This window comes from Cynoglossus semilaevis, chromosome 10 (genome assembly GCF_000523025.1).
Source record: "Cynoglossus semilaevis isolate Cse_v1.0 chromosome 10, Cse_v1.0, whole genome shotgun sequence".
Lineage (NCBI taxonomy): Eukaryota > Metazoa > Chordata > Actinopteri > Pleuronectiformes > Cynoglossidae > Cynoglossus > Cynoglossus semilaevis.
This window is the reverse complement of record NC_024316.1, coordinates 11,233,104-11,255,748: the sequence shown is the minus strand read 5'-3', so window position 1 is coordinate 11,255,748 and position 22,645 is coordinate 11,233,104. Positions and strand designations below refer to the sequence as shown.

Sequence of the window (22,645 nt, the reverse complement as noted above, 5' to 3'; positions counted from 1 at the left end):
TTCTTTGTTGCTGAATAAAATTGCTTGTGTGCAAACTGCAGCATGTTAGCCAGAAAGCTAATGTTGCTAATAGGAGAATTCTCGTAGTGTGGTTTTCACTTCGCTGACGTCATTTCCAGCAGCGAAGTCGATGTCCAACAACTGCCAAGCCGGATTTTTATGTTGCTCAATCTCACCATAAACCAGTTTCCGTTACCAACAGGACGTGTTGTTATAAAACCTGACCCGAGTCGCTGTGGTACATTAGCTTAGCCGAGATGTGTGTCACCCACTTTGCTCCCTATTTATAGTCTGCACCGGGCGGAATGCGAGCATTCGTGTGTCGACGGGCTTGTATTAGTGCCAACCATTCCCGGCCAACCTTGTTTTTTTATCCAGGTGGAGATTCACCATGTAAAATTTGCGTTCCGTTTGCCAGGGGAGCATGTGTGAGCCATTGTCTGATAATCACAGTGTTTTGAATCGACGTGACTGGTAGTCATTGTGTCATCTCCAGTGTTTTCTTCTCTTTTCGGCCTTTTTTTAACTTGATGAACAGGGAGTGGAGAAGAAAACCAATTACTTTGACATTTACATCCATTAAACTAATTCCGGGCATAGTCAAAGGACTTCCCTGGTAGTCACTACAATGTTGGCATAACACTGATGCTGCACATCAATGCTTGAAAACATCCACAACGAATATGTTGGAAAGGAATGGTAATGTTCTCTGCCAAGTTGCTGGGTGATATTAAGGGAAACCATTACTCTAACTACAGAAAAGCACTTAGAAAACAGCCATTCCAATTCCCACAACATTAATACTCTCTCCTGTCTGGAAAATTAAATGCAGGTTCGAAATAATTTTGCAGTCAAGGTTTTGTCAAACACTGACACTAGAATACACACTCAAACAGTATTCATCAAAGCTTGTTGTTTGCTTTCTTCACCAATTAACAGACCAACCTTTAGAAGAAAACACTTTGTTTTATCCTACTCAGGTCCTGCTTTACTATATGCTTTAAAAATCAAATAGATCTAATCTAAAATAGATTTAGCAACATCTTCAATGTCATTTATATCATGGCAGTTATGTGTGTTTGCACTGGTCTTCCATGTCTGCATTTCTTGGCATAACCCCAACTGAGACATGTTGTCTATTTCTGTGAGTAATGTTATGCCCTGATTTGCTACCAAGTAAACTCTAGTTGTGTTGTGTGTCCTTTTCATTTCCAAAGCTAAAGCAGCTTTGACTAATCCTGTAAGGCTTTTAGCCTTGCCTTGTGTCTCCTGCATGTGTGTTACAGATCAACAACATTATAGATTGAGAAAGTATTGGACAAGAGCCTGTGCCACACTCTGTCTTTTTCTTATTGTTTATTAAAAAAAGCATTTAAACCTGTAAAAAATTGTGAGAAAAGTATGTTGGTCATATAAAAATCCATGCATTTAATGAATAATATAGTATTGTATTTTGTATTCAGATATTGTCATATTGCACACAGAGTTTCTGAGGGATTATAGCAACCTCTGAAGCAGCTGTAAATTAGATTTTAAAAATTACACATACATGCTTGATTGGAAAACATGGTTCTGACTTCTGGCTCCTTAATAAGTAAGTTGCCCTTGGTTTGTAGACAAAATAAGAAATCATTTTAATACATTTTCCACTGCTTGATTTTTGTATTTTTTCCAGACAAAGTGTTCAATTAACTATTTCACAAATTCCATCAATACATCACCAGATTAATTGTTTTTATTGCCATCAGCATGAAGATCAAGTTTCTACAGTTTTTATTTCTTTAAGAAACTTATAAATGGCCTTGTGTGAGACCCTGGCTTTAGTGATAATGAAGAAGGTTGAGGTTCCTGTTAGTGACTGTTTCTTTTTCCTCTGAGGAACATTTTTAGGATCACAAAAGAAAATGTTTAAGTTCATATAAAAATGGACCTTTTTCAACCAGAATATTAATCATATTTCTTTTTTTCTGTTTCTCTTCTGCCTTCCAACCATTTCCTATTCCCCTCTTCTGTTTTTTTTTATTCCCCATTTCTCTCTAGATTTTTTTTGCTCTCCTTAGACCACACTGTAACCAACCTTCCAAATGAGTGACGGGGAGTGTGACTTCTTCTGTTTCTTCCGCTGCTGCTGAGTGAACCTCTTATGTGCCTCACGCAGAAAATACGACAGAGTGACCCTGAGGAGTGGCACAAGCTGGGAGAAAGGTGGGCAGGGAAGGTGTGGCTCTAATCGAGACATTATTGGCAATTTGACCACAAAGATCCGACAGGTGGGCGCGCCGTCTACCTGTCCGGGTGATTGATTCTCTCGACTGGATGTCTGTGGACATGAACAGCCAGGCCTCGGACAGCAACGAGGAAGACTTCGGGGTGAACTCTGAAGAAGAGGAGGATGAGGATGATGGTGGAGACGAGGAGGACCAGGGTGATATTGCGGCATACTACGAGGGTGTGGCCAGTGATGTGGAGCAACAGAGTGCTGACTCCTTTGATCCAGAGGAGTATCAGTTCACCTGTCTTACCTATAAAGAAAGTCAGAGGGTGCTGACAGAGGAGGTTAACACTGTGGCTGCTGCACTGAAGGTAGGACAGATATTTGAGCGTTTACACAACAATGTTGATGAATACTGATGGTGACAAAAACTGAGAAGGGAAGAAGTATGCGGAAACAGAAGTGCTGATGCCATTCCTTAGATAAAAGGTTGCACCAACATGAGAGAGCCATGTTACTCTCTCATGTTGGTGTTAGCATAGTAATCTTCTTTTCAGATGGTCTTTGGTTTGTGTGTTCTATGTAATACAAATAATATTTATTGCTAATATCAAAGGAGGCTTTCCACTCTCGTTGGTATTTCCCATCAGGTTCCAACTATGTTTTATCACCTCCTACTCTAATAGTAGAACAGAACAAAGACTTCATTAACTCATTGTCCCACAGTGTTCTTCTTTTCATGTCAGGCATGTGTCATGGAGACACACTTATTATAAATTGTTTCTATTAATAAAATTAGCGATAAATGTGCACTGATAATTAAATTGTTCTGTAACGCTAACAGTGTTGGAACATGCAGAACTTAATTGTATTACAAAGCCTAGAATAATATTGTTTTCCTCTATTGTAGAGCTCAACTTCACAGAACAAATGCATTCTCTTTGGAAGTCTTTCTAAAGAAAGAAACCAATCTTTTTGTTTCATATGGTTTATATTTAACCTACTAGAAGTCCATTTTGGTTTCATATTTTCAGCGATGGACCTTTATGGGTACAATCTCCATGTCCTTACTGTGTCACAAAAACACCTTGCCTCACATTCACAGTTAGACATAATGTCACGAGGGAGCTGCTCTGTCATCAGTTAGCATCACTGTGATGCTCTAACCTGAGCAGCTGTGTGTTTTCTTAGGAGTAACACACACACAGACAGAGGCAAAGAGAGATTCACCACAGACTTGTTTTTCTCCTAGATTCCAGTTTTTCTATTCACTTTTGGCTCTCAGGCCTGGTCTGTAGTACAGAACAAAATACTTCTAAGACTCTAGATACTCTTTTTGTCATTTACCTTGCATTCTAAAGGCAGCTACATTGCTGTGGTTATTGTAATCAATATCATCAGTATTGCGTAGTGAAAATATAATAAATACCTTATATTTCTGTATGTTTAAATGATTATTATGACGCATACTTTCTTATATAACATAGTATAGTATAATGTAATTTTATCATACAGTGGTTTTATAGTGTAGCTGTTAATACATCTGTCTTACACGCAGGTCCTGCAGCGATCCCTAGATCATCCCCATACTTGGCGCCTCCAAGGGTCAGCATGTTGCAGCAGATCTGCTTCATGATTCAATAATGTATCAGTGAGCACGCCTGTCTTGCAAGCAGAGAGCCCTGGATTAAATTCCCAGAAAAATCATGTATGCCTAATGGCGCCTCCTGTGGCAGCCTGTGTCAGTTGCAAAGACTTGCACTATAAATTTCCCCATTTCCAAACGAATAAGGGACTCAATAATAATAACACTTATCATCATAGTTATTACCATCACTGTCACTGAAGCATCTTCGCAACAGTCTTCTCATCAGTCTTTGTTCTTTCTCTTTCTCTCCTAGGTTTTGCCAGCAGTGGCAAAACTGATCCTGGTGCATTTACATTGGCAAGTTTCACTAATCGTTGAAAGGTACGTCTCTGTGGTCACTTTATTGTCCTGACTGTACAGTAAATGTTCATTCTGGAACTGTCTTCGTGTCTTTAACTTCCCTTTTTTTTTATTTTTTTTTATTCTCTATCAGAATGTTTTCTTTCACTTCCTTTTGTATTCTTCCTGCTTTTCTTATTTTGAATTTCACTGTCTGTAACTCTGTTTCTAGTGTGTTTTTTATTTTTTATTTTCTCTCACTAGTTGAGCTCTGGTTCTTCTGTCTCATGTGTCTCACAGATATAAGTCCAACTCATCACTGCTGTTGTCAGATGCTCTGGTACAGCCCAGCAGCCTGTGCAGATCAGCCGCTGTGAGTAACTGACCAGATTAATTATGTACATTAGAATTATCTGGTGAATTTGGTCACAAAATATAATAGGATTTTCTATCTTCTCTCTTAACTACCATTTAATAGTGTTTACTTTATAGATATATTGTTTTCTAAATAAACCATGTTTTTGTCTTTGAAATACTGAGGATTAAATTAAAAGCAATTTTAGTATTTAGTAATGTTTATTGTTTTTCTATATAATATCAACTCTACAGATTGACAGTTAATGGATAATACATTTAAAATTGTTTGTCCATCTATATTAGTATTCCTCTCATGGACCATGCTAATAATCCTTGTGCTCTAGCCCCCTCAGTCCCTCCAGTGTGGCGTGTGTCTACAGGTAGTGCGGAGAGACTCCCTGTTGGCACTGCCATGTCAGCACTCCTTCTGCAAAGCATGCTGGGAGCAGCACTGCACTGTACTGGTCAAAGATGGCATGGGTGTAGGTGAGTGTATATATGTGTATGTTTGTCATTAAAGCTGGTACTGGAGTTGATGATGTCACACCTTTAGTCATTCCTCTGTGGGTTTCGTTCCAGCTACAGCTGTTCATCTGCTCTGATGTTTTTATCAGCTGATACAGCTACCCCTGTCACATGGTTGTGGGTTTGGCACAGTGAGCTCAGACAAACTACTGATGACTTTCTTTTGTTTAAATTTATTACAAATCCTTAGTATTTGAAAAGGCATGTTATCCTTCATCCATTGTTTTGATGAATTTGTGTGGTTCAGAGGAAGTTCTGCCTCTGCAGTACAAGATGATATTGTGATAACAAGTGTATACATACTGTATATGCAAGTCACCAGGAAAGCATATGAATGTTGAGGTGTATAAGCTGTTTGTCATTAAGTTCCATGCCGTCTATGCTTGGTGTTCCGCTCACTATGTTGTTAATATTGCTCATTAAAATTAGTATTTGTCACTCTGTGCCCTGGTTCTAGTTTGTCCTTCTGCGTATGATAAGCGTTTTACTATGACAAGGGTGAAGGACTTGTCCATTGATACAGTCTTCTCTCCTCATCAGCTCTCTGGGACACTCTAGAAACGCACACAACACACACCATGATAGTCAGAGCTACTGAGTCACAGAAAACTTTATTAATAAAATGATATGTGGTCGGTTATATTACCCTCGTAAGACTAAAGAATTGTGTCGTACATGTGCACAGGTATCTCATGTATGGCTCAGGACTGTTCCCTGCAGATGCCTGAAGACTTTGTCCTGCCGATGCTTCCTGGAGAGGAGCTAAAGGACAAATACAGACGCTACCTCTTCAGAGACTACGTTGAGGTCTGTTTTTTCAGATTAGATACACATTCAGGGTTGGAATTAAGACAGCAGGTACATGATGGGATGGATATTTGAGATCTGTCCCACATCCACCCTCTGGGCAGCATTGAACCACAATAATAATACTTTCATGCAGGCTCTGTCCTCCAAACTATAGAGAGTTGTGTTTTCATCAGTTCCCAATGAAACTGTCCAGATAAAAAAAATATTCCCCTTAGTATTTCCCTTAACAGCCTGCACATACACAATTTAATTTTGACATTTTACACTGACCACAGTTTGATAATAAAGTGTTGTGTAACACACTCTGCTCTGTTCGGTGTCTTTCTCTGATTCACAGAGTCACTTCCAGTTACAGTTGTGCCCGGGGGCAGACTGTCCCATCGTCATCAAGGTGCAAGAACCCCGAGCACGAAGGGTGCAGTGTAGCCGCTGCAGTGAAGTCTTCTGGTATGAAAACTGCATTAGAATAAAAAAAAAAAAAATATATATATATATATATATATATAAAGATATATATATATATATATATATATAAAGATATATATATATATATATATATATAAAGATATATATATATATATATATATAAAGATATATATATATATATATATATAAAGATATATATATATATATATATATAAAGATATATATATATATATATATATATACATATATATATATATATATATATATATCCATCCTGAGTGCAAAACTTACTCCTGCTTATATTTAATTATGTTCAAGCTGAGCAACAAATTTAGGGGAGGAGTGTGAGAGCAGAAGTTTACATACATGTAGTTGTGTAGCTTTTGTCCACAGCAGTGAATTTGCTCTAATAATAGACTAAATAAATAATTGTGTGTTCTGTTTTGGTGTAACTTTGATTGAAGATATAGAGGAGCTGGATAGCTTTGTGAACAAGGCCTGTAGTGTTTAAATGTGTTGCAGTTAATTCTTTTAACATTATTACATGATGCCACAGTTTCTGACAGTTTGTCTCTGTAGGTTCTCAGTTATCCAGCTCATTTTATTTTGAAGGAGTTGAGAAATAGCCAACTAAGCCAGTCCAATTATCTATTTCTTAACTTCTAATCTGTAATTCTGTTAATATTTCCTTAAAGCATCAAGTAAGCCTCTGTCTTTCTCTGACTTTTTTCTCCCTCAGTTTTAAATGTCGTCAGATGTACCATGCACCAACAGACTGTGCAACAATCAGAAAATGGCTGACTAAATGTGCCGACGACTCAGAGACGGCCAACTACATCAGTGCACACACTAAAGATGTATGATCTGACTGCAAATTAACACACACACACACACACACTCCCAAGAGCAATACTGAACGAACACAAGTAGTTGGTAGTGCTGCTGTAAACACACTTGTCACATATTGTGTTACAGTTAGTGCAGTACATAACAAACAACAGATGCTCTACAGTTTTAATTTGCTGAACATACTGTATAAAATGAATATTTACATTAATATTATGTTGTCTCACTTGGGTGTAATGCTGTGGATTGAAGGGATGTTTTCTCTTCCAGTGTCCTAAGTGCAATATCTGCATTGAGAAGAATGGAGGCTGCAATCACATGGTGAGTCAGAGCTGAACACTAACACCTTCTCAGTACACCGTAAGTGCTATAAATATATTCCCTCTCTGGGAGCTGAAATCCTCTGCTTTTAATGTTTGACACAGGTTCAGCTCTGTCGCAGGAAGCATCACTTACCTGTTGGGTCTGCTTTTAATGGTGTAAAAACAGAAGTCCTTGTAAAAAAAAAAAAAAGGTTATATTTTACTGGTATTTGTTTAAAAAATAACAATCTACCACTTTGAGATTGAGAGCTCAGTCAGATTGTTGTGCTTTATGTAAATTTGTTAACTTTTAAAAAGTATTAAAAGAACTATTAAAATGTTCTGGTCTGTTCTTAATTGTCCTGAAACATTTAGCTTATCATTCAAGCATCAAATAGATGGGAGTGAAACAAAGAAAATCTTGGTCAAAGTGTTACTCAATGTTTTTATTGTTTAATTTTTCTTCTCTTTTTTTTTTGTTTACAGCAATGCTCCAAATGCAAACACGGTGAGAAATGTTTCTCCATTGTTTTTAAGTTGTAGCAGGCAACAGGTTACTGACCATCGTGGTTGTGACCACAATGGTCAGTAACCTGTTTATGCTGATAATGTCTCCTACAGCAACAGTCATGATTACAGAGCATTTACAGAACTTTCTGAAATAATTATAACCCATTGTTAAAGAATCATATTTGAGGAATTGTGAAAACCTGATCAGCTGACGTCAGATGGATTTGGTTGCTTATAGTTTTAAGGCTTCACGCCTTTCCTTAGTTACTTTCTAAACAGGACTCTGCATAATGAGTGTGGCGCATGTGTGGAGCTGGAGCCGTAAGGCTGTGTCTTGTCTTTCTGACAGATTTTTGCTGGATGTGTCTTGGTGACTGGAAGACTCACGGCAGTGAATACTATGAGTGCAGCCGCTACAAAGAAAACCCTGATATAGTAAACCAGAGCCAACAGGCTCAGGCCAGAGAGGCCCTCAAGAAATATCTCTTCTACTTTGAGAGGGTGAGGATTTTTCTCTCATCATTAGTGCTTTCCTTTTAACTTACTGTAGAAATGAATATGTATTAGAGAAAAGTTTATTGTGTAGCCTTTTGTCTTTGTTGTGATTTCATTTTCTGGGCTGGAAAAATTGTTTCTCTCAGTCATGTGAAAAGTGAAAAGTAATGACTGCGTATCTTTAATTGTTTCTCTCAGTCATGTGAAAAGTGTTTCAGTCTTTCACAGGCAAATACCAAATATAAACTAATTAAATTTGTCTTTTCATTAAGTGGGAGAATCACAACAAGTCTCTGCAGTTGGAGGCTCAGACATACCAGAGAATCCAGGAGAAGATCCAGGAGAGAGTTATGAACAACCTGGGAACCTGGATCGACTGGCAGTACCTGCATAATGCTGCAAAGCTACTGGCTAAGGTAATTAAAGAGTGGAAATTGAGCTCTTTCTTATTTAAACATAGCTGTTATACACTAATTAAGCAAATGTATGAAACCAGTTGATTCACATAAATGTTGTCTGTGACTGAACCTTTACATCTTTAAATTATAGTTGTATAATACACTCTTACCCTTTTCCCCACTGTATGTTTTAAAAACTAACTTTAGAAACAGTTGAGATGATGTTCTTCCATTTCCTCAAACTTTGCTATGATAGTCACCAAGTTTGTTTGTTTTTCAGTGTCGCTACACACTGCAGTATACATATCCTTACGCCTATTACATGGAGTCTGGCCCACGCAAAAAACTGGTGAGAAAGTTCTTCTGTCTGTTTGTTTTGGAACAGTTGATGTAATTGCACATTGTGTCTGTAGTAAGTGTCTCCAGACCAGAGCTGTTATTATCCTTGATTGTAATTGTATTGCTTCTTTATGATCTTTTATTTTTGCTGCAGTTTTTTTTTCCGGTCTGAATATTTCTTCTCTACCTTCTGCAGTTTGAGTACCAACAGGCTCAGCTGGAAGCTGAGATAGAGAACCTGTCGTGGAAGGTGGAGCGAGCCGACAGCTACGAGAGAGGAGTGGTGGGAGGCGAGGGGGAGCTCAGTGCCAGTGACAGAGGGGTATGAGAGCATAATGCATGACAGGGAGTGTCATTGTAAACACAAATAGAAGTGGAGGAGGAGGAAAACAACCACAAGAATGTGTGTGTTTTTGGGGGGGTTTAGCAGTTGTACTTGTCATGTACACATACAGAGTGAACACGGTATATTTAAAGTCAGGAGTCCAAAGTATGTTTGGATTTTAAAAGATCTGTGTTTGGTCTTTTCCTAGATAATTTGACTGTAACATTTGTTCTTTGTCACTTTTTTTTTGTTGTTTAAAAACAAACAACATTGGCAACCTGTGCAGTTTAATGTGTGTCTATGGATGTATTGTTTCCCAATCTTTTTTTTTTAAATACTACAACAATTCAAACTTAGAGGAAGACAGTTTTTGCTTACAGTTAATTAGAAAGTGACAGACAGTGTTTGTTGGAATAAAGGAGGATTTTATTTAGTTAAGAGTTTATTTTATGTAATTGTAGAGTTGACCAAATTGATATCATGGCTTGTCGTCCTGAGCATAAAACCAATTGTATCGTCTTGTAGGATTTGGAGAATCAGATGCACATTGCTGAGCAGAGGCGACGTACGCTGCTGAAGGATTTCCACGACACCTGAAGCTCCATCGTGAAGCACCAGCATCTCTCTCCTTACTTCCATCCCCCTGCCCTCCCTTCCCTCCATTTCTTTCCATCACCATCCCACGGTGCAGTTGTACTGATCTCCTTTTTGCTTCTTAACACTTGTTCATTTTGCTCCGTCTCTCCCATGATGCTGCAGGGTCACTGAATGGCATGATTGTAATTTTCCCTTTATTATTCCTCTCCTCCTCACTTCATCTTCATGTTTCGCCCTTGGAGCGTCAGTAAAATTGGCTACACATGTTGCAGCTTTATATTTCAGATCATAATAAACGTGTGTGTGGGTGTCTGTGTCAGGCGGCTTTTAGTTCATATTATTGATATGAGCAGCTCAAGTGCAACCGTTGTTAACAGTCAGGTGTGAAAGCTGTTTATGCTGCAAGAGACATTAAGCTGCTGGTGATGGGGAAGCTTTTGTAAAAGAGATCTGTAGAAAAAGCCGTTTGATTTTCATTTTGGAGACATTGCTGATGGAAGACTTCAGTAGTTGCATTTAGACAAAAATGACTAGCAGGATCTCTCTGGTAGTTAACATTTATCATGTACATAATTAAATTCTAGTTTCCCCCCTTGAGGTGAAGTGATTCAATAATGAAAAAAGTCACATTGGTTTAAAAACCAATGTGACTTTCACTGTGCAGTGGTTCAACCTTGTAACCATTCAGGACATGTGCAGCTTGACTTGGCAGTAAACAATAGCAGGTTATTCTGAGGTGCATCCATGTGTTGTGTCAAAGAGTGTTTCCACTTACAAAATACAACTTACAAAATACACAGAGAACAAACCAAAATTCAGTATTATTCCACACATGCTGCATCTACATAATATATGAAATGACTAATAAACTCTCAATCCAAGTTTTTTTTTTTGGGGGGGGGTCTGTGTTCTTACAAGCAAGACTTTGAAGTAGCATTGCCTGCTGTTAGCAAAAAGCTACTAGTCATTCTACTCTAAATAAAACTACTTCATGACATTCTTGCCTCTTAACATTCTCACACTGGTGCTTGATTGTGATCAGCTCATGTAGTTCAAAAACAAGTGAGAGCCTGAGTGTCTGGGTAAAAATGTAACACCTCTGATCAGATGATGATGTTCTTAGCAGCAAGTGTAAACTCCGGCGCACACACAATACTACAGCACCACCCACCAACACGACATTCTCAAACACTCCGCTGCAGAAAACAAACTTTACCTGTTGATTTACTTTCATCCCTCTGTCGAGCTCTCTTCTCTTTCACTCATTACACCCCTGCCCTTCTCACTTTATTTTGCTCTTCTTTTTTCCCTTCTTTTGTCTCTATTTTTGCTCATGTTGTTCACTTTTTTCTGGAAAAAAGTTGATAGATAGAATCGTTTAAAAAAAACAGAAAAGAAAAAGAGAAAAAAAACAAAAAAATGCTGTAATTTTCAACGGTTGTACATTAATACAGAAATAGAGTTACTGAAAGAGTTTTTAAAACCAGACTCTGTCTTGTGTGTTATTTACATTCATGCACTCACTCATTCACACTCACAGTGAGTTTAGACTCCAGATAAGAGATCAACAGAATTATTTAATGGATTTATAGCATTGATGTTTCTTGTTTCTATAAACAATATGCATGACTGTAGCAGGTAATTACAGAGACACAATCATATTTGATGTCTGATTACATCACATGCCTTGTTTCACTTTGTTTATGTTGGTGTGTAGCACCTTATTTTCACCGCAAAGGCCTGTTAAAAAAAGAAAACACAGCAGATTAAAGAAAGGATTGTTGAAGAAATGTCTACAATATATGTGACAGTTTTTTGGTTGACTTGGTTAACTAACTATTTTTGTATGGCGAGCATATACTTTTTTTCAGTCTCTTGCAAACCATAATCACTACATGTAAATTAAGTATTTTATTATATAAATATGATTTAAAAAATACTTCATTGCCCAACTTCTTCTGTTTCCTGACACTAGCTGCGGTGTATATACTGCAGAACCTCGTGTCACCTCTGACATTAAAAGATTGGCACCTGGTTTTATGTACACCCCCATTTGTCAGCTGCCACCTAATATAGCCAAGTGAAAGAGGGAGCCAAGAAGGTATTAACTGCACCCACTTGCACTATTTGACCTTATGTGTTTGTTCACATGAGGGAATGGAGCACAGACAAGACCTGCACCACACTGCACCCTGGTTTCACAGAAGGGAACAGCAATGATCATGTCTCTCATCAAGAAGCTTTTAATAAATGCTGCATGCCACTGCAAAAAACGGAAAATTTCAGAAAATACAAAAATTAAGTTTTACTCAGACCAGAAGTCAGAGTCACTGGAAAACTATTATGACTCAAAGTGTGAATGTGGTGATGTGACCAGGATGTAGCCCACATTGGCTGGGCCTGCCTCCAGCAACCAATGTGACCCTTAACATAATAAGCTCGGCTTTTGTTTTTGTTTTTTTTGCACCTTTACTTATTCTTTTACTTATCATCTTTTTCATGGTTAATATTTTGAATTTTTTAAAACTCATTTTTGGCTAAACACGAAGTTTAATTTTAAAAAGCATTTTGGTCCAATGTGGTTTTATTAAAGTAATTAGCAAAGTAAGCAACAAGTAATTAACAAAAATAGTTGGAATGAGGAAAAAAGACAATTGTGCGTTTAAGTTGCTATACTCACTAGAATTATGACTACTATATATTTTCTATTTTCCGTTTTCAAATAAATAACCAAAAGAAATCAAATCATAATATTGTGACAGTACATGTATTGTTTAATTATAATTAATTTTCACTGTAAACAAATTGTTGTTTATCACGAATGCTGCAGAACAACTGCGTTTGTGTTTGACGTGTGTAATCTTGGCATTATATGTATAAAATAATGTTTTCTTGCTCATTCATCACTGACATGTATTAACACAGACCCGTTTTAAATATTTAATATGCTCTTTTGATGTGTCTACTTCCTGTGTATAAATAATTTCTCAATATGGCTTTCGTGCCTGGACTATATTTAACAATAATAGACAACGTTAATGCTATTTTTAAGGCAAGAGGCGGGTCTCTCGGATGTGACGTCAGTATCGGAAACACACGACATACGACAGTAATAACGCACATGTGGCGGAGAGGTGAGCTATAGACAGAGGCTGGACATCGAGCCGGTGTAAATAAATGTCCATACCGGTGCTTCATCTCACGTTATAACCAGTTAGTCTCTCAAACTGCAGTCATCTTCTTCGGCCACACGAAGGCTCGCGGAGCAAGAAGACGGAAGAAGTGTTACGGTAGAGGAGTAGGTCACACGCGGCGAGAGAGAAAGAAAGTTCTCGCTGTCTGTTTCCCGGGCCTGTGTATTTGTGACTCACAGTTTGCACCGCAGTGTGTTTAGTTAGTAGTGACCAGGAGGAGCTGGGCTGGACATTAAAACGTCATGGCGGACTTTTTAATCAGCGGACAGACCGGTTATGTCCCGGACGACGGTTTCACGGGGCAGCAACTGTTCAACGGTGGAGACGGGCTCACGTACAAGTAAAGACACGTTCATTTTTCCCATTTGAAAACCTGCTTCGCACACCCCTTAACCCGTGCTCTGACAGTTGACATCATAATAACTGAGCTCGCTAATGTCTACTTCATGTATATGGACACATTCCTTCGGGCTCACTGTCACTGAACCGAGCTGACATGTTGAGAAACGACACCAGCAGGGTTGAGAGAGAAGCATGTTAGACACATGACACACAGCTACTGGAATGAACCAATGGTGAATTAGAAGAAATTAAAACCACAGTGGTCTATTTATGACCTTTTAACCGACTAGTCGATCAGGGGGGATATTTAGACAATACCCCATGTGAGAAGCCGGTCCGCTGTGTGTACTGTCAAAGCTATTGTAGCACTAAAGCCCCATATTTCATACACAGCAAGTATACAGAGCAAATATGACAAGGGAAAAGGCCTCATGAAAACAATGAATTAAACAATCAGTGACTAGGAAACTACTAAGTGGACAACAGCTGTTGCTTATTTCCTACAAGATATATTTATATTTATGTATATTTATATACATATATATATATATACACACACACATTATATATACATTTTCTGAATGGGGACAATGTTCAAAGACTACGACCCCCTTCATGATGATGGCAGTTTAATAACGGTGTTTGCATTCTTCTTTGAGTGACATTAGTCAACTTTGAAGTTTGACCAGTGATTGAATTAGTGATTGCATTGCATTTCCTCTTGCTGATAACTGAAATACCTAATATTGCTACTCTACCCCTAATCCGCCTATATCTCCTTTTCTTCACTTCTGCCGTTTCCTAACTACTGGTCTCCTTTCAAGAGTTCATCTATGTAACCTAATTGTCAATCCTGCTCTTGTAAGTCACTTAGCCGAAAAGCGTCGGCTCAATGCATAAATATATATATAATAATAAAAGATTAGGAGTTTAAAAGCCACACATTTTAGTCGCAGTCTCTGAGAATTGAGACAAGCATGCATTCCTTACACAAACACACTGGATCCAAATTTAGCGCCTTGCTCTCACCAGACTGTGTTGTTGTGATTTGCTGTGAGAAGCCCTTCTATATCTGGAGCAAACAAGTGTCTCACTCTCCATTAAAACAAATGACCCAAATTCATTATTCCTAATATAATTCATAGGCCTTCACTTCTCTATTGCCAGAGCAGTGTAACCAGTAAAACATCTTTCTACAAAGCTATTAGGCTGCCACTGATGCAACATTGTATAGTCTGTTAATGTTCTATTCAATCCTAATATTTGAAAAATACTTAATTCATCGGAAATTGTAACAATATATTTAGCCACTGATTAATCAATGTGACATTTAATCAGTTTCTTGTTAAAAATGTGTCCTTGTTTGAGCTATTTCTTTACCTATTAGTCAACTGACAACATATGTTTTAAGGCGATTTAAGTGTAACTTTTAAACAATTGTAGACTTAAGATGTCTTAAGCTTAAGTTGAACTTATTTAGGGACATTAGTTTATGTGTATGTATTAATGTTGAGCCAATGGTAAGACCAAACTTTACCCTTGGGCCCTTTAATTCCGTCACTTCACTGCTCTGTTACATGCAAAAGACGTTTTTAATATTTGGGGTCAAATGGTTGACTTTCATGTCACATCTCATCCTCTGGTCTCTCTGTCAGATGAACCTCTGCGTGACTTCTAAACATGGTTGTCATAAATCACTGCAGAAACCTGTTTCAAAGGTGCCTGTAATGTCACATGACACGTGTGAGGATTCCTGAAAAAGACTTTCATGTTACGTGTGCTCCGAGTAACTCAAGTCACATTTTCTTCCTTGAATCCCTGCTTGGCTTTCCAAAATATACTTACTGTTTACATAACCTGACAACTTAACATTGTTTTCACTAGAATCATATTTACTCAGACCGCATCAAAGCTTTGAAAGTCATGAAGGGACCACTGGCTCAGTACAGCCACAGATTTGCCACAGAGATGGACAGGTTTGTCACTGTCAGTTTAAAACAAAAGGGAAATGCTTTTAAACATCCTCAAAATGTCCTTAAATTTTTTATAACCCACAATGAATTTACTTTATTGTTATTGACTTATTGATTAATCAATAAAATATTACTATTCACTTCCAAACTCTTGTCTGCTTCTGTCTTTCCGTAGTGATTTTCTGATTCTGCCCGGTTACATCGACTTCACAGCAGACCAAGTGGTGAGTTATGATGATTTTATCCCCATGTTGTTGAGTTCTTCTTTATGTATAACCAGACCTGAACCTTTCTTCAGACATTCTTCAGATTGTTTAATTCAAAAGGAGCAGTGTTCGTAAACGTGTAACTTCCTCTGCTTGGCGTATCCTTGGTGTTGTTCTAAGACATTAACATAGAAACATGCAGCGATTCTTACCATATAACTGTCTGTCATACAGATGAACAGAATCATCTGTGTGAACCATACACTGTATTTGTTTCAACTTGATGTCTGACTTGTCTGATTTTTACAATTTTGTTTTTAAATAAAGATAACTCTTAAATAATAAAGCCGCTTGACATGTTTTTGCAATATCAAATAAGTATCATTGAAAGGTGAAGAAAAAAGTCTGATATACATTCATCAACTGAATCGTGTGTTATTTTTCTCAGGATTTGACATCAGCTCTCACCAAACAAATAACCATGAAGACACCGTTTGTCTCTTCTCCCATGGACACGGTCACAGAAGCCAACATGGCCATTGCCATGGCAGTAAGTCTGATCACGATACAACACAATGTCGAAGCTGATTTGTGCTTCATTGGCGATAATACAAATTTGCGCTCACATTTAAATAGTCAATAGTGTTAAATAAAACATCCAGTAGAGGGCACAAATGTACCATCTCCTGATTGATCTGAATCATCATCAGCTCACACTTAATTAAACTTTAACTTTAGCTCACAGGTGGAATCGGCTTCATTCACCATAACTGCACTCCAGAGTTCCAGGCTAATGAAGTGCGGAAAGTCAAGGTAATAATGTGAGCCCTCTTGATTTTTTGAAATGTATTATCAAGTCAATTGATTTTGATTCAATTTGATCTGATTCTTGTTGGTTTTTGTGATAATTCTCAGGGGGGGTGGGAGGGGTTTGTCCACCTAATCTAAATATATCTTCTGTTTTCTACTTGTTCTGTTCCCTAGTCTCTGTGCTCAGAGCCAATAGAATTAAAATCTTACCCTGAACCCTGTATGTTAAGCTGCACCCTTTCTCACTCGTCTTTCCTGTTCTCCTCTTTGCGACTCCTAATCCATATATCTCTTCCTCTAACCCCCCGTCCTTCATGTCTCCTTTAGCGTTATGAGCAGGGCTTCATCACAGACCCTGTGGTGATGAGTCCAAACGAGCGAGTACGGGACGTCTTCCAGGCCAAAGCTCGCCACGGTTTTTGTGGCATTCCCATCACTGACAATGGAAAAATGGGGGGCAAGCTGGTGGGCATCATTTCCTCCAGAGACATAGACTTTCTGAAGGAGGAGGATCACAGTCTACCACTAAGTGAGGTGAGTGAAGATGCAGCATAGACAACGTACAGTATTCATCAGCTAAGGATTTAAATAAGCAGTGATAGAATTTGCAGTAAATTCACAAAAGTATTGCTCATCTTATTTCTGATTGCCATTTTAGTTAAAACAATATAAATCAGAGTTTAAGTTGTTGCCATGTCACCATCTCCACAGGTCATGACAAAGAGAGAGGACCTAGTTGTTGCCCCAGCTGGAGTAACATTGAAGGAAGCCAATGAAATCCTCCAAAGAAGTAAAAAAGGTAAATAAACTGATGCAATGGCATTACAGCTACTATTCTACTTGTACAGAAATATGAATTTAAACCATATTTCTCCATCACGCCCCCTGCAGGTAAACTGCCCATCGTGAATGAAGAGGGTTCCCTGGTATCCATCATTGCCCGCACAGACCTAAAAAAGAACAGAGATTTTCCTCTGGCCTCCAAAGATTCCCGTAAACAACTGCTGTGTGGCGCTGCCATCGGCACTCACAATGATGACAAGTACAGATTAGACCTGCTGGTGCAGAGCGGGGTGGATGTGGTGGTGTTGGTAAGGAGACTTTAATCACAGTCTACACAGTCGGTGTTGTTTAATAAACTTCACCTGGGTGGAGATCCTGTAGATCATATACCAGATATGTGACATAAAGTTACATTTGTCTTATGGTCATTTTTAGTGTCAAAGCAAAATGGTGTGAAACCTAAGGATTCACACTACTGATTTAAGAAGAGGACAACATGAATGTACTGAGTTTCTTTTAATAGTTTGGTTCCCCTTTGCCTACAGGACTCCTCTCAGGGCAATTCCATCTTTCAGATCAACATGATCAAATATATAAAAGAAAAATATCCCCACCTACAGGTCATAGGAGGCAATGGTAACTACAATCAGACATAACTTCATACAATACACAAACAAATCTTCGTTTGAATGTGTGACCAGAGAAATACATTTTCAAATTACTGAAGTACAGCCGATCTTTACGGATTATTAAGACGACAATTGTTTTTTCTGTGCTGCAGTGGTCACGGCAGCTCAGGCCAAAAACCTCATTGATGCCGGAGCAGACGCTCTGAGGGTGGGCATGGGCAGCGGCTCCATCTGCATCACACAGGAAGGTGAGAGACAAACAAATGCATTCGGCTTTATTAACTCTCTGAAGCAACAAAACAGCCTCTAATGTACTAAAAGTACAGTGGGAAAAGTTAGGAATCATCCAAAGTCTGGACCGCACCACAGTCACAGTGATTTGTGGGCACTACTGTGTTGGTATCATGTGTTGGTGGAGTGGAAAACCATGGCAGTTGCAGAGAGCTATGGGAAACTGAAACTGGACATTGAAACATGTTAATAGAAGTTTTTTTCTTTTTGGTTCTCTGAATTTTATAATTCCAGTCATTCCCGCTCACATGTTGGAGAACTTTAATCCTACCTTACTGAGGCCCTGGGTCAATTTTGGTATTTCTCCTGAGCCACTGTCGACCCTCACTGAAAGCTATGTTATGTCCTATTAATAACTGTTATTTGAAAGGACTTTTGGATTTATCCACTACCTCTGGTCATATGATCCTTTGATACATCTGAGATCGTTAGCTTTTCCTATTTTCATTTTACTTGTGCTAATTTTTTTCCATTTTTGTCATCTTCATTGTCTCCTTGTCCTTCCATCTGGGTCCCTTCTCCATCCTTCCTGTTTTTCCTTAAATCCTCTCTCTAAAACCTGTGCGTGTGTGGCATGTGTTGGGGGTGGGTGTGGATGTGTGTCCGTGTCCAGCTCCTCTCACTGTACCACCAGCAATAAAGCTCCACAGCCCCAAAACCCCAACCACTGTTACAGGATTCAGCAGTAAGTTTCCCCTCCCCTTTGGCCTGTGCTGGTCTTTCATTGGCTCCAGTATCACAGTGTGACATCCCGACTCCCTTACACCTTACAGCCTGCTGCACTTGATTGGTTAACAGCCTGGCTTCAGTAGAGACAGTAGAGTTAGTGGTTGGAGGTTTGTTTTAAGCTGGCTTCAGGTGAGTTGGGGTTTTGGAGTTTGCCTGTTCCCACGTCATCACTAACCTGAAAGTCATGCTGCTGATGCGTTCCTCCACCTACTGAACTGAATGATCACATCATTAATGCTGAAAGTCAATGAATCAGTGACCATTCAGTGATTTCCATTGGTCAGTTGGTGGCTGGCTCTGGTCCGTTTCCACATTCTGCTGCTTTTGTAGTTTGTCACAAAAGCCCCTATCCCATCATTCCATGCTGTGTCATGACCACACTCTGGTCTCACACTCCATGGTATGTTCTCCATAGTGTAGAGCTTCTGTAAATGTACTGGATGGTTGTACTTGATGATAAAAGAAAATGTCTTCATATTCTTATTTTTTTCTGTTTCCTGTCATCACTTGGTTTTTAAAGTGGGCTAAGAGAGGTTAGGTATAAAGTATTTTGTTATGTTCGTTTAAAGGCTATGGCTCTCAGACAGCAACCTCCACCAATCGTTCATTCCACAGAGTCAGTTCTTGGAGTAGTTTTTCGTTCACGACTGACCAATCACTAGTGTTGATTCTCTTTGACCAACAAACTTTAAAAAAAAAAAAAGATTTCTGCTCCTAAAATATCTGTAGGTATTAATTCATGTGTGTGTTAAGGAGAAAATAATGCTTTACTTTGCCCAGCCCTAATATAGAGATATAAATATTATATAAACATTTACAAGCTGACTGAAAGTGACTTGAGCATGATGGACAGGTTCCTTAGTTTGGTAAGTACCGTGTTGTCCAGAGATGAGAGAGAGAGAGAGACAAAAAAAACACTATATTTCCAAAAGGAAGTGAACTGTTTCTACATGTTAGCTCTGATATATATTTGGTATGTATTTGATAAATGTGTACAAATCCAAACCTTTCTGACAGACAGATTCTTGGTTTTGGAAATTCACAAAATAATAACTTAAAATTATTTTGACAATTAATTAAATCCACGTCTCACTGGGTTTAATTCCATGAATAACTCTTCTGCCTCTTCTTCTGCTTTTCATTTTGACACCAACACAGACAACACTTTTCTACTTACATGTGGTCTTAACATCTCTCTTCAGCAGTGCTGTCAGAAATGAACAGCTCTAAGTTCAGATGGTGAAAAAAAATTGGTACTAAAGAATACTTTGTTGGTCTTTTTTTAGTAGCTGTGTCAAAGTAAAGTAAAACACAAGTCACTGTCCAAAGATACTTTTAAGTGGAACTATAAGTTGTTTCCTTATGTTCCTCATGGTGCAATAGTTGATAGCAGGCCTGAGTGGGATCAGGTTTTCTCCTTGTCTAAAAAAATACTGTAACCAACATTGAACTGTAAATGATTTGAGACTCTGTGTGATTAAAGATTTGGAAACCTCTGGGTCTTCGAGTGAAACTGACCTGCTGATGTGACATTTTTAACTTCCTTTAAATTCCCTTCTCAAAAATGTGTTTTTACTCCTCCTCTTCTTTGCTGTGTATTCTATTGCTATGTAATATTGCTTGCTCGTAACAGCCGGAAGCACAAAACCTCAGAAAATATAAGCTTTCAACTGAGACAAATGTGTTTTTTCAAGACCTAAAATATGATTAAAAAAAATGAAATAGACCAAGATGATGATTTTTTTTTTTTTTTTGGCAAAATGATTCAGTTAAAAGTTTGCAAAACAGTCTCACTTCCATGTTCCAATAGAAGAGATATTTGTATATGATACTGCGACTTTTCCCCCCAGTAAACCCTTGTCTCTCTCTCTGTCAGTACTTGCATGTGGCAGACCCCAGGCCACAGCTGTGTACAAGGTCTCAGAGTACGCCCGCCGTTTCGGTGTCCCAGTCATCGCCGACGGTGGCATTCAGAATGTTGGACACATCGCCAAAGCTCTGGCACTGGGGGCATCCACAGGTACTTATATTAGTATATGTGAATGCTTATGGTGGATTATTATTATTATTATTATGTATTCCAATTTAAATATTTTTTTAAACTGTGATTTTTTTTCCCTCCAGTAATGATGGGTTCATTGCTCGCCGCCACCTCTGAAGCTCCAGGTGAATATTTCTTCTCTGACGGCATCAGGCTGAAGAAATACCGAGGCATGGGTTCGTTGGATGCCATGGACAAAAACCTGGGCTCCCAGACCAGATACTTCAGGTAACCAAACAAATCCAACAGGTGACAGTGTGCAGTTCACTAAGATGTTTTATTTTTTAATGGGTCACCCGGAAATAAAAAAAGAGAACAAAGTGAGTGGTTTTGTAAAGGCCAGTGTGTTTTTCAGAGATAACTTTTTGCCAGGCTTTCCCACATGTCAACACTTCCTCATTTTAAATTCAGTTTGTTTTTTGGATTCAGTGAAACTGCTGTGGTAAAATATGCTGAGTCCAATAAAGTGTGAAACAGAACTTTTTAAAAATAAAAGCATATCAAATCAATTTCTTCATTGTGTGTGACTGAAGCCACGAGGTGGCGGTACAGAGGAGTAACGTTTTGAGTCAAATTTCCGTGACAGAGAAACAGACCTTGTGCTTTTGTGGTAGTCTTAATCCACACGTCTCCTTCTCCGTCTGCCCACAGTGAGAGTGACAAGATCAAAGTGGCTCAGGGTGTTTCTGGGGCAGTGCAGGACAAAGGCTCCATCCACAAGTTTGTTCCTTACCTGCTGGCTGGTATTCAACACTCCTGTCAGGACATCGGTGCCAAGAGCCTCACACAGCTCCGGTACAAACACTCACGTGTCACTCCCTGTATCATTGCTGTCCTCAAAGATTAGACATTTTTTAGATAGTATATTAAATTACCCAAAAAAGCACAGTGTAATAAACATTACAATATTAACACTTCCTTGAAAAAAATTGTGTGGTGTAAATCTTAGATTACACAGAATGTGTTACTAAAGTTACTTTTTTTTTTTTAATGACTCCGAAAACTTTGTTTTTCTTTTTTTATTATTATTTTGCTTCACACAGAGCCATGATGTACTCCGGAGATCTGAAATTTGAGAAGAGAACGTCTTCAGCCCAGATGGAGGGTGGAGTCCACGGCCTTCACAGGTACACACCGTTATTGTTTGAATCTCAACTTCTTCACTCAGTTCCTTTGTTCTGTTTTATCCTGCATTGTCTTCTCTGTCCCACAGCTATGAGAAACGTCTGTTTTGATGTCGGTCGGCCTGAGGATGAAGAGTCTCTTCCTAAAGTCACGTTATGCAAACACAGACAAGTAGCGTTCATAGCGTACTAACACGCTAGTTGTGAGACCTTCTCGTCTTCTTTGTCCTCACTCTTAGCAAACTTCTCACAAATTAGTCTCATACACTCCGTGATTCTCCAGACCATCAGTCCGTCCCATGCATCACTTGCGTCTGTAAAGGAACTAAGGGAACTATCTGTGGGTGTGTGTGACTGAGTCCTCAGCTGGCTTTCATCATGTCTCAGTGAACTGGTTCTCACATTTTTAGGAAATCTGGTGTCCAGTAATAAAGCTGATGTTTTTTCACAAGCA

The 22,645-nt window shown here is 38.6% G+C and overlaps 2 protein-coding genes across 2 annotated transcripts in view; both read left to right on the top strand.

The window, feature by feature from the left end:
• arih2 (ariadne homolog 2 (Drosophila)) overlaps positions 1 to 11,557 on the top strand; it is an 11,979-nt gene extending 422 nt beyond the window's left edge. Inside the window, exons 2-15 of the mRNA XM_008318746.3 lie at positions 2,041 to 2,583; positions 4,114 to 4,181; positions 4,440 to 4,512; positions 4,841 to 4,982; positions 5,707 to 5,828; positions 6,169 to 6,278; positions 6,997 to 7,114; positions 7,374 to 7,424; positions 7,892 to 7,913; positions 8,265 to 8,416; positions 8,683 to 8,826; positions 9,089 to 9,157; positions 9,344 to 9,469; positions 9,998 to 11,557. Coding sequence (XP_008316968.1) covers positions 2,317 to 2,583; positions 4,114 to 4,181; positions 4,440 to 4,512; positions 4,841 to 4,982; positions 5,707 to 5,828; positions 6,169 to 6,278; positions 6,997 to 7,114; positions 7,374 to 7,424; positions 7,892 to 7,913; positions 8,265 to 8,416; positions 8,683 to 8,826; positions 9,089 to 9,157; positions 9,344 to 9,469; positions 9,998 to 10,069 — 1,536 coding nt within the window. The 5' untranslated portion in view covers positions 2,041 to 2,316 and the 3' untranslated portion in view covers positions 10,070 to 11,557. The remainder of the gene's footprint in view (positions 1 to 2,040; positions 2,584 to 4,113; positions 4,182 to 4,439; positions 4,513 to 4,840; positions 4,983 to 5,706; positions 5,829 to 6,168; positions 6,279 to 6,996; positions 7,115 to 7,373; positions 7,425 to 7,891; positions 7,914 to 8,264; positions 8,417 to 8,682; positions 8,827 to 9,088; positions 9,158 to 9,343; positions 9,470 to 9,997) is intronic.
• A 1,948-nt stretch (positions 11,558 to 13,505) lies between these two features.
• Positions 13,506 to 22,645, top strand: impdh2 (IMP (inosine 5'-monophosphate) dehydrogenase 2). The gene is made up of 14 exons (XM_008318745.2): positions 13,506 to 13,603; positions 15,754 to 15,802; positions 16,233 to 16,334; positions 16,523 to 16,597; positions 16,922 to 17,128; positions 17,306 to 17,393; positions 17,486 to 17,685; positions 17,923 to 18,013; positions 18,159 to 18,254; positions 20,903 to 21,046; positions 21,151 to 21,295; positions 21,719 to 21,862; positions 22,111 to 22,194; positions 22,281 to 22,645. Exons 1-14 carry the CDS (start codon positions 13,506 to 13,508, stop codon positions 22,300 to 22,302), a joined length of 1,545 nt encoding a protein of 514 aa, XP_008316967.1. The 3' UTR covers positions 22,303 to 22,645.